Source organism: Bos grunniens, chromosome X (assembly GCF_055505025.1).
Source record: "Bos grunniens cultivar Pamir isolate PY7600 chromosome X, Bosgru_T2T1.0, whole genome shotgun sequence".
Lineage (NCBI taxonomy): Eukaryota > Metazoa > Chordata > Mammalia > Artiodactyla > Bovidae > Bos > Bos grunniens.
Window position 1 is genome coordinate 18,145,249 of NC_141194.1, and position 15,394 is coordinate 18,160,642.

General features: G+C 34.5%; 1 protein-coding gene across 6 annotated transcripts in view; it reads left to right on the forward strand.

Annotated features, from left to right (window-relative positions):
- The window catches only part of CNKSR2 (connector enhancer of kinase suppressor of Ras 2), a 286,090-nt gene that overhangs the window by 168,090 nt on the left and 102,606 nt on the right, over positions 1-15,394 (forward strand). For all 6 annotated transcript variants that reach the window (XM_086387243.1, XM_086387241.1, XM_086387240.1 and 3 more), the window contains 2 exons: positions 2,101-2,234; positions 7,403-7,614. In XM_086387243.1, the coding sequence (XP_086243369.1) occupies positions 2,101-2,234; positions 7,403-7,614 (346 nt within the window). The remainder of the gene's footprint in view (positions 1-2,100; positions 2,235-7,402; positions 7,615-15,394) is intronic.

Genomic DNA, 15,394 nt, shown 5'->3' on the forward strand with positions numbered 1-15,394 from the left:
TAGTTCTACAGATGGTAAAATAAAAGGAGAAAAGTCTTCAGAATTTAGTAATCCTAGAAAAGAAGAAAGAGAATAAAAAATGTTTAGATTATTTTTTTAATGTTATGTTTTTAGAACTTGTTTTTAAGTTCACTCATAGTGTTAAAGATAATTTAAAATAAGAGCATATTAGAGCATTTAAAAAGCATACTGAATATACGTTTTTCTCTCACAGTGCATCAGTTATAGAAAATGTTGGCAAGTAATGTACTGTGTAATTAATGTTTTCTTTACATTTCTATAATTATGAAATTTTGTTTAGATTTGTTGTTTAGTGTCATTTGTATTTAATAATAAGATATCCTGACAGGAAAAATTTGTAAACAGTCACATTACAGATCACACTTAACCTAAAGATCCTATCATTCAAAGATATATTGGAGAGACTTGTAATACATTCTTAGAAATGATATAATTCTTTATTTCCTCAGGCTTCATGGTGTTCATCTGTACAGGCTACTCCTGATTACCTATATAAATTTCAGAATTTCCCATTGCCAAAATTTTTGTTTCTAAAAGACACACATAATTTAACTTAGTGCTATTCCAAAGTCAGCATATTTAAACATAAACAACATAGTCTTTACCATATGCTTTCAAAATATATCAAAATTCTTCGACATGTAAACTTCCAGACTTTTTAAATATCATATAAGATACAATATTCTAGAATCCCAAAATAAATTATCAATTATTTTTCCCTTCTCTCTCTCTTTCTTTAATTTCTATTTCACATAGATTAAAACTTAACCGTCATTTTGGCAGGATGTGTGATTTCAAGCTATTAAGGTGAGCTGTGTAAAAAGGAAGGTCAAAAACCATGAACTAAGCCATAAACTATGTAGCCTACCCCAGGGACCTACATTGTACATTGTATTTATGCTTGGATTTTTGAACAAATTTTGTTTATCTGTAAAAAAATATTGTCATAATATAAAATAGTTGTACTATGCCATTTTTTAAGTGTCCAGCAATACATGTTAAAGTAATAGAACTATGGGTCTATATACAGCTATCCTAAAAGTGTTTTCATACTGGCTAAAATGGCAACATCTTGTCATGTGAAGATGCAGTTCATTTTGTGATCATCATTTTTGTTTGCGATTACATTGAAGTTCTTATTTCTCAATGTTATTGTATATGTAGCTAATAAGTCAGGTATCTGTAAGATAAACATGAACATGTGTGAATTTTAGTTTCACTTTAGAGTAATTTCTCAAACGACAGTATCATTTCCAAATGCTATGATGCTTAGAATTGGGAGTGTTCATAAGTTAATGCATCCTGATGTATTGCTTAATTCAGTAAATAGAATATCTTAATTTTTAAAAAACTTACTTAATAGGTAAATACAGGCATGAAAATAAGATCTATAGGTATACAATTAAAAGTTGTTTTAAGCAATGGTAAATGTGTGTGCCTATGACAAGTGAAATGATTGTGTCACACTAATCACCATACTTTTGAAGATGTACCATAAAATGACTTTGAGAAGACAGTATTGTTTATATTTATGGAAGAAGTACATTTTCCTAGGAAATATTCTCATATTAGCCTTTCATACTCTATTTTTGTAACATTTTCTGAGAATCTGTGACTTTCTACTGACTTAGGAGTATAATGTATCTCTTTTGGGAAAAGATTTGAAATAATCTTTCTTGTATAATCAGTCAGGATATAAGTGAGCTCATTCTTTTGGAAGTTAGTCTTTATTATCTTTCTTTCAAAAGTGGAATTCTAACAAAGCAAATTCAAATACGTTTCTAACTGTGAGATAGATCTCTCCATTATGAAACACTGCGTGATATTATTACCTTACAAATAGCTTTAACTGATTATGCCACACAATAAGGTGAGTTAGGAACTAAATGGAAATCTGTTTGTTTTTGAAGATTCAAAGGAATATCCATGTGCTAAATAACATACTTCTTGATTTCAGCCAAGTTTAAAAACTTTGTAGAAATAGATCACTTAAAATTGATAACTATGTGTCGTTGTTGTTGTTGTTGTTGTTTGTGTGTTGTTTGTGTGCGTATGTATTTTCTTTTTCATTTTAACCAGCCTCTTATACCTAGAAGTCCCACAAGCAGCGTTGCCACGCCTTCCAGCACCATCAGTACACCCACCAAAAGAGACAGTTCTGCCCTTCAGGATCTCTACATCCCCCCTCCTCCTGCAGAACCATATATTCCCAGGTATCAAACTAACCATCGTTTTGTTCTGTGTAGCTTCCAGCTAAAGACTGACCTCAGTACATGAAAACTGTGAAGTAAATTCTCATGGAACACCTTGAATATTTTCTCAGTTAAGAATTCTGAGCACATTCTGGAAAAAAACATTACATTATAGAGACTGTGGGCTTCCCAGGTGGCTCAGTGGTAAAGAATCCGCCTGCCAATGCAGGAGATGCAGGTTCAATCCCTCAGTTGAGATTATCCCCCAGAGGAGGAAGTGGCAACCCACTCCAGTATTCTTGCCTGGAAAATCCCATGGACAGAGGAGCTTGGCAGTCCACAGGGTCACAAAAGAGCTGGACATGACTTAGCAACTAAACAACAACTTAGAGACTTGTATTCTAGTTAATATCAATAACCATGATTTGTATTAAACACTCTACATTAAATGTCTTATAAACATTATCTCATATAATAGGAAATAATAGGAAACTAATATAAAAGTAACAATTTAGGGTTTTTTTAGTAAGTGAAAAAAAATTATTGAGGCTCTTTGACAAAGAAAAGAAATCTCAGGTTACTTTGCAGCATTCCATACTTTTTCTCTAAATGAGAAAGTTACAGGTAACTTTTATGCCTTCTTAAATGTATGTAATTAGGAAGAATTTTTTTTTTCTTGGATGATAATGAGAGAGAGTGTATTTTCCCCCAATACCTCTGTATCTACAGTTTCCACTTGGTTAGTTCATTAATGTTTTCTTTCAGAAAGTAGAAAGAGTTTGCAAAGAGAATGAGTTGCTTTTAAAGTCTATTTTCAGGTTTCTGGAGGCTGTATCTCTATTTCATGTTCCACGTTCCTATTTGAAATTCCTGGCAGGTGGAAGAATATAATTCTGTGCCATCATGCATTCTGTCCAAAAGCATTCTGGTTTCCAGCCTGTGGAATACAAAAATTATGGGAAAAGGCCAGCACTAAATGGAGATAATTAATACCAATCACAAAGTATTTGATTCAGTTTTTAAATTAGTTGTGCAGTCATTCAAAAACAATAATTTAATGTCTCATGTTTTCAAGCTATACTTAATATTAAAATTCTTTAGTAAATCAAAGCACGGAAATTCCTCTTTTTAATTACTTTTCATTGTTCTTTACTTTAATACATCTAATGCTTCATTCTATTGGCTATGATGCTACAGACATTTAACAGTCTAAATGCTACATGACAACATGGCATGTCTGCAAATCCTGTGTTGTCGTCTAGTAATAAAACTACAGCCAATTCTAAAAACATTTAAGGTCTTTTTTTAAAATTAAATGTTGTGAGAACATGGTTTGTGAGAAGATATAATTTGCTAAGCTGGCATTTCAAAAATCTTACTAATATATAATTTATACTCATGTTAGATTTACAATCAGTTGTACAAATTGATTTGATATCCTAGTCAAATGTAAGTTGAATTTTAATTAAGGTAGTGTTGGACTTTTTAAATATTCCTGTAAAAGGAACAATAAAAGCATGTGTATTTCACATAGGAAATGCCTCTTTTGGTTTGTTTTCATTGGAAAGATTTTATTCAGGACAAATGATTATTTAAAAGACCTTATTTGTCAGAGTGCCACATGTCCAGATAAGCATCAGAAAACTATTTTTTAGCAAATCTCTGCAGTTTTTTTATGTTCTTTCCTTGCCTCTTGGATAGGGAGGAACTTGTAATAAAGACAGTATTTCCTAGACAACATATTTAAAATGTACTTCAGAAGACAAGAGTTTTAAAGAATTTAGTTCTGTCCTCCAAGTGTGGTGCAGATATGAAGGCAATAAATTGAAGTCAATAAAAAGCTTTAAATGTGCTATTTACAAAAACAGAATGCAAGAGACTAAAGTATCAACACCACAGTACTTGTTTTGGTAGTATTGCTTGAATGCTCCATACTTTTCAGGAAAATTCATAATTAGAGTCTTATCTCTCACTTTAATTGATTCTTAGTCTAGCATGTAATTTAACAGAATGTTCTAACTGTATTCTGAGTCAAATTATTAGTTACCTAGTCACACAGTCATTTGATATATCAGTTAGAAAATACATACATCAGAGTCCCTTTGTACCACAGCCTCATATAAATTATCAGCATTTTCTAATTTCACTTGAAGTTATAGTCATAAAACTTTTTGCATTTGTCATTCTTTTATAGTAACGGCCATGGCATTTTCCCCCTTATTTTCATGATGAAAGATTCATCTAATTAAACTCATCTAAGCATTTCTTTTTTTCCTACATTTAAAACATTTGTCTTTATAGGATAGGCATTTCGGTGATAATTTGAATTGTGAATAATAAGAGCTTTCTCATCTTAAAACCAAAAAACCTTAAAAATGCTAGGAATAGACTTTTCTTCATGTGATTATCATTCTTCAAACACATTTATTCCAGTAAAAGAATGTGATCACAAAAATGACTTTTTCACTGAGAGAGAAAACACTCATATATATGATGTGAGTGAAGTTTAGTCCATTTTTTATTATATGACTATATACAATTTCAGTATCAAAGTAGATAGTGAACTTTCATACTTAACCAAAATTCTTTATTTTATCTTGAAAACTAAGGATTTATAAATCTTGCACAACTATGAAGTTTAAGTACTAATTTATCTCATTAATTTTACTATGAGCCATTAAATATAAAGATAGTACAATGAAGCAGTGCTCTAGCTTTTCATCGATTCCCTTAAACACATTTTAGAGCAAAAGCGTAGGTTTTTTATATTTTGGCCACCTGACGCGAAGAGCTGACTCATTTGAAAAGACCCTGATGTTGGGAAAGATTGAAGGCAGGAGGAGAAGGGGACGACAGAGGATGAGATGGTTAGATGGCATCACTGACTCAATGGACATGAGTTTGGGTAAACTCTGGAAGTTGGTGATGGACAGGGAGGCCTGGCGTGCTGCGGTTCATGAGTCACAAAGAGTCAGACACGACTGAGTGACTGAACTGAACTGGTAGCTGTATAGGGCTTCCCTAGTGGCTCAAATGGTAAAGAGTCCATCTGCCAATGCAGGAGACAGGCGTTCGATCCCGGGATAGGGAAGGTCCCCTGGAGAAGGGAAGGGCTACCCACTCCAGTATTCCGGCCCAGAGAATTTCATGGACTGTATAGTCCCTGGAGTCATGAAGAGTTGGATACGACTGAACGAAAAGACAGAATGCAGAATATGAGTACATATACACATAGGCACACACACTTGTATATGCAAGTCATGTATCAATTAATTATACTGTAAAGTTTGGTTTTGGTTTATACTTTTCTTAATTTAGCTTTATTAAATGCATTCCATATAGACATGTCTAATAAATCTTCTTTGTTGGCATAAGGCCCCTCTTTCATATCATGATAGAATCAGGAATACCAGCCCTTCCCATTTTCTACCACAGGGTGTATCCCTATAAAGAGTGTGGTGAGAATTGAATCACCCTCTGATCTCAGCTGCATTAATATTAATGTCACAGGACTGATAGAAACATCTGCCCACTTATAAAGAGGCATAACCTTCTCCAGTGCCCCAGGTTCATTAGGGCTGTTTCCAAGCTAATTGCAGTGTCAGTTTCTTTTTGCTAGAGGTCTGACTTAACAAGAAGTGCCAGGCAATTTGTTCAGGAAAAGTTTTTAGCTAGCCGAAAATATATGTTCCTGGGTTTTATATTTCCTTCTTCTTGTTTAAGAACTAACTTTCATAGTTACAATTTGGTAAGTAGCAACACTTTTATTTAAAAAAAATTAAGGAGTGCCAGCTTGCTGATTCCTTCTTGAATATTATTTACTACTTTCTACATAGTTCAAATAATAAGAATATAGTTCTCTTCATTTGGACAAACCCAACGTATACCTGAGATATAGTATACTGTAGTATAAAAGTATAGTATTTTTGCTGAACTGAAACTCATATTTTAGAATTGGCATTTATAAGCTCATCACCATCTCATAAGACTTAGTAGATCAATTAAAATTTGGTATTTTTCTCTGTTTTGTTTTAATTCAGTTTATTCTGTAGAGTTAAGATTTCACCCTTGGCATTTAACATAAAGTTAAATTTTATTTGGTTTGATACGATTCATGGTTCTGTTTAGGGTAGAACTGGAAATAGAAATTGGAAGAAATAAAATTAATGATCCATGAAGAAAGAAATACTGCATTTGCATTTATAGTCATGTTCTAGAATGTGAGCTTCTCTAATAAAAATTTCATAGCTGGTTAGTGAAATTATCATAAGATAAACAAAGTTCATTTTAACTAATCCTAAATGGAATATTTCTACTGAAACACCACTCATTATGGGTCCAATCACCTGGGCTGTGTGATTAATACTTTGTGTGAGTAAGAGTTTTAGGGATCTCATAAATTATTAGAGATTTTTCTTTTCAGAATCCTATAGAAGAAAAAATCATCTTGTCATCATCTTAAATCCCATTCTTAAATTCTGTATATGATCAAGTTTCTCCACCCTCTCTCCACAAGAAATGTTGCTAATATGTAGTGAAATTTTGATATATCCATTTAGAATGAGTTCCAGGAACATATCTTTTTTACTATTAAACTAGATATATACCGTTTAAATACAGAGTGTAATTCTTTTCACTAAGGTTATTTTATTAATAACAAACTGTTTGAAATTCTTAAAATACCACTTTATATAGTGCTAACTTGGTTCTTAAGGTCACAGTACCCTCACAGAGGTGGTAGTTCTTAAATACATCTATGTTTTTAAGCAGTGCAAATATTACCATGAATCAGTTAGATGAACTGGCAGAAGCAGCCTATATTGTTAGCATTGTTAATATTATACCTATTTTCTTAAGCAGTAAAAGCAATTTATGTGCTGAGATGATTTCTTTTATATGCCATAGTATGGTGAACATGAACTAGAGCAGGAGTTAGATTATCCATAGTCCATGTCTAGCTGTGTCATTTATTACCTGTGTAACCTTTAGGCTAGTCATTCAACCTCTCTGAGTCTTGGCATTTTTTTTTCCCTGCAAAATAGGAATGATTAAAAATTGCCCTATAAACATCAAAGAAAGCTTGGAAAGATCAGAAGATATACAGGAAGGATATTATTACTACTTTAAACCCTCTGCCATTTTACCTCCCTAACACTTCCCGACATCCTTCTCCTTTACCCTTTCTTTAGGGATGAAAAAGGAAACCTCCCTTGTGAAGACCTCAGAGGACACATGGTGGGCAAGCCAGTGCATAAGGGATCTGAATCACCAAACTCATTTCTGGATCAAGAATATCGAAAGAGGTTTAATATTGTCGAGGAAGACACTGTCTTGTATTGTTATGAATATGAAAAGGGAAGATCAAGTAGTCAAGGAAGACGAGAAAGCACCCCAACTTATGGTAAGAAGTCTTCTCTTACGTTGATGAAGGAGTTTATGTCTGGTATGGGAATCTCAGTTTTTTTTCCTAGGCTTTTTGGTTGTGAAAATTACCTGAGAGCTTTTGAATCTTTGATCTATTTCTGTTGTGTGCTTCCAAGTGGAATCTCAACAATATAAGGCATGACATTAAAATTTACTCTAAATTTTCCAAAGGTAAGCAAGAATAATTGCCTTCCAAAGGCAGTGTTTTAACTTAACGATACATAGACCCCTTTTTGAATCACATGTAATTTTTGTGTATCACAGGTTGCCAAACTGAAGTAGTTCAAGAGGGTTTTTTTTCTTTTTTTAATCAATACTTAACTGTTAACTTACTTAAAATCAAATTTCTGTATTTCTCAGATATTAAAAAAATCTTAGATGGACTTTTCTGGGTAAAATTTCATCTCAATTTTTGCTTTGTTTTTTTATAAGAAGTGGTAAATTTTGAGTGGATTTTAAATAGAAAGGACATAACATATTTAAAGCAAAGATGGGCCTAGAGTTACCATGTCCCAGGATATTTTTTTTTTATCTGACTCCTATTTTTCCATGCATGACCAAGAAAGTAACCCAGAATTGATATAGTTTAGCTGAACCATTTGCAGATAAATTTGCCTAGTGTTAGAGTAGTAAAGTCTATGGTCCTCTTACAAGAATGAATAGATTTAATTGGAATTCTGTACTCCTTGCTTTCCAGTTTTAGGAGAAGGGCAGGATCCTTGCTGATAAGTGCAGATTTGATCAGTGGAAGCTGAAGAGAAAGAAAGTTGTTTTTAACTTTCTCTTTCCACTTACTTGCCTTACTTGTTCACCATGGCCATATGCCTCCCTCCTGTGGTCCCAAAAGATTGGTCATCACATACTTTATAACTGACACCCTATTTCATTACAGCTTTTTGGTAATAATGAGTAATAATTAAGTGTGGAAAATTTTGCCCAAAACGATCCTAAGTAATAGAACCCTACCTATCATGCTTTATATTATTCTCTGTACATGTGCTGTTTTTTCATGTGCTCCTCATTTATACTACCCTGGTGGCACTTATTTTGAACTGTCATAAATTGAAGGTATTTGCACCTTTGCTTTTCTCTACTATTACATTGTAAACTTCTGCAGTAAACTTCTGCCTGCCATCTTCGTTATCCCCGCCCCTGCCTCATCACGAGATTTTTATTTTTCTGCATTCATTCCACAAGTACTTATTGACTACATATTATTAGATAAGCATTCAGTTCAGTTGCTCTGTCGTGTCCGAATCATTGTGTCTCCATGGACTACAGCACGTCAGGCTTCCCTGTCCCTCACCAACTCCTGGAGCCTGCTCAAACAAATGTATATCAACTCTTCTTTTTTTTATGTCCCAGAATTTTCTGGCTGTTTTCTACTTGTATTAAAGTAGATAAGAATATATAAGGGGAAAGTATAGTCACTAGATAAAGTTGATTATTGATAGCTTTATGAAACATAGTTTACCAAGGCCTTACTTAAATAGCTGTGAACTGTTAGTCCTTCAGACTATGGTTTAAAGCACCTAGTGCTATCATGTTCCACAAATCATACCTCTTCCAATAAAATAGAATACCATTTAAATTTTAGAAAATGTAGATATCCTATAGATACCTAAAGTGTTTTTACAAACAACTTAGGAGAAAATAAATGTATATATACTTAAAAGAGGAATAAGGAAGTAAAAACAAAAGTTCTTTTACTTTTGGATTTGAAAGTGTTTTTTTTCCTTTGTTTTTTGTTTTTTTTTTTTAATTTTGAACCTGAAATATAGCCTGAACTTTCACTTAGAGATACTTTAGAGATACTACAGTAGAGATTCCCTGGCACGACTGGAAAATTGTTCCATGTAACTAGCAGTTTAATGTATATTTACCTTTTTAAAATCAGATCTTAAGTAATAAAACCTACTTGTCACATACATGAATTTCTGGCCATAACATTCCCAAAGAGTAATTTATCTGTTAATGCATTCAGCTGATATTTGTTGTGTGTATAAAGTCAGCCAGGCACTGGGGATGCAAAGATGAATAAAACATAAATCTTGCCTGGAAGGCAGTCATAACCCAAAGGGAAAGAACAAAGAGATGCAGTGCAGCAGCAACTTTAGGTAAGGAGGAAAGTGAACAAAGTGCTGCAGTAGCATGGGAGTTGAAGTCCCAGTGTCTTCCTGGGAAGTCACAGAAATATAAGTGACGTTTATGCTGAGTTTTAAATGATGAATAGTCATCATTCAGGGTTTCTCAATGCTAGCTATCCCTACCAAATACTTGACACCCTCTCAAACCTAGTACTGAGATCTGAGAGTTCATATAAATCTCCCAGCCCATCCCCTAAAGGCCCCAAGTATTAGTAACTTCAACCCTTAATAAGTGCTAATTGATGACAACTTCATTTAACCTATAAAATGGTCCCATTATATGGATCCCCAAGTATGACAATATTCTCTTGGGTTTAAAAATAATGATAATGAAATGCTTGATCCTGCTGAAGTATATAACAAAAAAAAAAACCCTGATTACCAAAAAAAAAGTTCACAATTTATATTTTCTGAAAATGAGAGTAATTTAACTTGTTACCACTTGTGAAATACCTTAAAAGCATTGTATAAGTCCTTTAGCCTTACAGTTCAACTTAGTTCTTCATTGCAAATATCCTTATCTTCCAGTGTGTGGACTTAGCCACCATCGCTACCTATTAACTTCCCAGTTACCTATTTACTCAAAGAGGTTCAGAGTTAAGATTTTAAGAATCTAGATAGTGTTTTGAGAAGCAAAGGAGAAACATAATACAGTTTTTACTATGTGCTTTTGTCTTCATTCATATTTTAAAGTTAGATATATAAAACAAAAATTAAAATTTACAGACACTCTGTTATTAGACTCAGTGACAAAGAAACAGATATAAAGAAAAATACTTGAAAATATCCTAATCATGAACTTTATTTATTTTAAGACTGGAGGTTTATTAAATGCTTTATCATATTTGTTAACCAACTTCTCAGTTTATATCATGGACCCACTATTCGTGGGTAAGAGTGAATTAAAAGATCAGTTATTTGCCCTAAGCCATAAGATAAATACAGTATGGATAGACAGTGGATGGCCTATCTAGAAAATAAGTAAGTACTTGTTGAGCTTTTATGTATGCCTTTAAAAAGCATTGGGCTTACCTCATAGGTCAGTTGGTAAAGAATCCACCTGCAAGGCAGGAGACCCTGTTTCAATTCCTGGGTTGGGAAGATCCGCTGGAGAAAGGATAGGCTACCTACTCCAGTATTCTTGGGCTTTCCTTTGTGGCTCAGCTGGTAAAGAATTCACCTCCAATGAGGGAGACCTGGGTTCAGTCCCTGGGTTGGGAAGATCCCCTGGAGAAGGGAAAGGCTACCCACTCCCATATTCTGGCCTGGAGAATTCCATGGACTGTATAGTCCATGGGGTCGCAAAGAGTTGGACATGATTGAACTACTTTTACTTTCATTCTAAAAAGCATTAACCCATTTAATCCTCACAACCCCAAGAGGTAGATAACTAATAGAATCCTTACTTTATAAATGGGTTAAATATCTTACCCAGCTAGTAAGTGGTAGAACCTTGATATTTGTTGACTCTATCAGTGTTACTAGCTAACTAAATAATATGAAAATATTTTGCTAAAGTGTAGAAAAGTAGTTCAAAAAGGCAAAATGGTTGCCTGAGGAGGCCTTACAAATAGCTGAGAAAAGAAGAGAAGCTAAATGCAAAGGAAAAAAGGAAAGGTATACCCATTTGAATGCAGAATTCCAAAGAATAGCAAGGAGAGATAAGAAAACCTTCCTCAGTGATAATGCAAAGAAATACAGGAAAACAATAGAATGGGAAAGACTAGAGATCTCAAGAAAATCTGATACCAAGGGAACATTTCATGCAAAGATGGGCACAATAAAGGACAGAAATGGTAGGGACCTAACAGAAGCAGAAGATATTAAGAAGAGGTGGCAAGAATACACAGAAGAACTATATAAAAAAGATAACCATGATAACCATGATGGTTTGATCACTCATCTAGAGCCAGACATCCTGGAATGCGAAGTCAAGTGGGCCTTAGGAAGCATCACTACGAACAAAGCTAGTAGAGGTGATGGAATTCCAGTTGAGCTATTTCAAATCCTAAAAGATGATGCTGTGAAAGTGCTGCACTCAATATGCCAGCAAATTTGGAAAACTCAGCAGTGGCCACAGGACTTGAAAAGGTCAGTTTTCATTCCAATCCCAAAGAAAGGCAATGCCAAAGAATGCTCAAACTATTGCACAATTGCACGTATCTCACACGCTAGCAAACTAATGCTCAAAATCCTCCAAGCCAGGCTTCAACAGTATGCGAATCGTGAACTTCCAGATGTTCAAGCTGGATTTAGAAAAGGCAGAGGAACCAGAGATCAAATTGCCAACATCTGTTGGGTCATCAGAAAAGCAAGAGAATACCAGAAAAACATCTACTTCTGCTTTATTGACTACGCCAAAGCCTTTGACTACGTGGATCACAACAAACTGTGGAAAGTTCTTATAGAGATGGAAATACCAGACCACCTTACCTGCCTCCTGAGAAATCTGTATGCAGGGCAAGAAGCAACAGTTAGAACTGGACATGGAAAAACAGACTGGTTCCAGACTGGGAAAGGAGTACATCAAGGCTGTATATTGTCACCCTGCTTGTTTAACTTCTATGCAGAGTACATCATGTGAAATGCTGGACTGGATGAAGCACAAGCTGGAATCAAGATTGCTGGGAGAAATATCCATAAACTCAGATATGCAGATGACACCACCATTATGGCAGAAAGTGAAAAAGAACTAAAGAGCTTCTTGATGAAAGTGAAAGAGGAGAGTGAAAAAGTTGGCTTAAAATGCAACATTCAGAAAACTAAGATCATGGCATCTGGTCCCATCACCTCATGGCCAGTAGATGGGGAAACAATGGAAACAGTGAGAGGCTTTATTTTGGGGGGCTCCAAAATCAGTGCAGATGGTGACTGCAGTCATGAAATTAAAAGATGCTTGCTCCTTAGAAGAAAAGTTATGACCAACTTAGACAGCATATTAAAAAGCAGAGACATTACTTTGCCAACAAAGGTCCATCTAGTCAAAGCTATGATTTTTCCAGTTGTCATGTATGGATGAGAGAATTGGACTGTAAAGAAGGCTGAGTGCCAAAGAATTGATGCTTTTGAACTGTGATGTTGGAGAAGACTCTTGAGAGTCCCTTGGACTGCACAGAGATCAAACCAATCAATCCTAAAGGAAATCAGTCCTGAATGTTCATTGCAAGGACTGATGCTGATGCTGAAGCTGAAGCTTTGATACTTTGGCCACCTCATACGAAGAACTGACTCATTGGAAAAGACCCTGATGCTGGGAAAGATTGAAGGCAGGAGGAGAAGGGGACAACAGAGGATGAGACGGTTGCATGGCATCACATGAGTTTGAGTAAGCTCCGGGAGTTGGTGATGGACAGGGAAGCCTGGTGTGCTGCAGTCCATGGGGTCACAAAGAGTCGGACACAACTGAGTGACTGAACTGAAGTGAGGAAAGTAGTTTGTCAAAATTTCATTACTCCTTCAAAATTCAAGCATCTGATTTCAATCAAGCAGAACTAGGTCTAATTATGTATGTTCTTCTATATGTTTTGTATTTCCTGATGGTACAGTAAACATGCATTCACATAGACATGGCCCTAACACACTTTAGGAAAAGACAGCTGAAATGAGGGGTAAAGTTAGCAACAGTGTGTTAGGCTGTTTTTAAATGAGAAACTGTAATTGGGTTTTACTTTCCTAAAAAGATAAACAAGAATGATTCCTGGAAACACAGATACAGTAGGGTAAACAACCTAGATTAGTGATTGCTGGTATTGGCTTTATAATCAGCTATACTTGTTAATCCTGTCTGCCATCTAATTACTCCACTCTAGGGCTCAGTTTCTCATTTGTTAAATGAAGATGATAATATCTGTCTCATAGACATTTTGTGAGAATTTAATGACAACAGACTGTAAATTGACTAGAAAGTGCCCAGTATGTCCTAGATATTTATTTTCACTGCTTCGTTATTACATAGAAACTTTAGTGCTGCTGAGAGAATAGATCTTAAGTGTTTTCACCACATACACAATAAAGGATAAGTATTTGAGCTGATAGATGTGTTAAGTAGCTTGATTGTGGTTATCATTTCACAGTATATATGCATATCAAATCATCATTTTGTATACCTGAAATGAATGCAATTTTTATTTGTCAATTATCCCTCAGTAAAACTGGAGGAAAAACAATCAAAGAACTGAAATACTTCAACATGTAAATAATATTAATAATAATAAGAGCTATTTAAAATTCTTTGAAGAATAAGATGGGATGAATAAACAGAAAGTTCAAGGAAGAAAAGAAATTGTAATGTGAAAATAAAAAGGAAAAAAGGATAGCATTAAATTACTTTAACTATTTGGTCTCATCTGCTCATGCTTCAAAGGCAAAGGTTCAAGTTGGATGAGATTAGTTGCTTGGCAACTTTTCAGAATGATAGTATTTCCCATCAACTTTCTTTTTTCACTGTTCACAGACTCCTTGCTCTTGTTGCTCCATCACAGCACATTTCTGTGCATATAAACCTGCTAAAAGGTAGACACAGTTGGCTGAGTCCCTTTGTGGTTGTGAGTGGTCATGTTTTCTAAAAATAGGATAAAAACATATTTTTGACAATAATATTGTAGAATAGTATTCGTTTGAAGAAATTCAGACCTTTTCTGATTTATTGAAAATCCAGGACCTCATAGAAAGCACACAAGTGAATGCAAGGTTGGTATTTTACAAGTGCTTCTCATAAATGTTATTTGTCCACAGTGTGCACTGAGGAAAATTAATTTCTATATTATACCTGATCATTTTCCACTGGAGTAGTTGGAACAAGAGAAAACCAAATACCATGTCCTTTTTAGCTACATAAATACTACATGGCTTGAAATGACCTGTAATAGCATGATGAAGGACCTATGGGCAGTGATACTGGGAACTGAGCTTTATCATTGTGAGGTCAGGATATGGTCTGAAGGTTTTAGGGTCTCTCATCTTACTTCAAAATCACCTTTCTCTGTCGTACAACTTCATTCTATCTTTTGGGCAGTTGAATTACAATTAATAGCATTATTTCAAACATTTCTTAAAGATATGCAGAATACATTCACAAATACATTTCCAAATGAAAGCTTGTTCCCTCTCCTGTGTTTTTTTAGTATAAATTGTCTTTATCAAACAATAGCCCAACTGTTATTCATCAGCTATTAGAGACAAAAGAAAATGAGATTCTAACCACAAGAAATTTGTGCTCAAGTAAAATGTACTACTTCCAAAGCAGAACTAAACAAAGTACAAATTAGTAAATAAAAAATGCAGATATATGAGACAAGTACTGTACTCATAGGAATTCTTATTTAGGACTGACTTAATACATTTCATAAAGACTGCATGTTGGTTAGCTTCACAAAATAATTTTGACTATCAAGCTGATGGTGATAAGGGACCGTGTAACTGATGGAAAAGTAGTTCAGCAATATTTTGGCATGGAAATAGAAAATAGTCTAAGGTAAAATTTAGAGTAATCACCTAGGGAAGGTGCTCTTCCTTAATCTCTATAATTTTACTGATTAAAAATGGAGCATAAGTTTTGAGGTCGGATAGAACTGAATTTGGTGCCAAGGCTTGGCCTTTAATAACTGATTG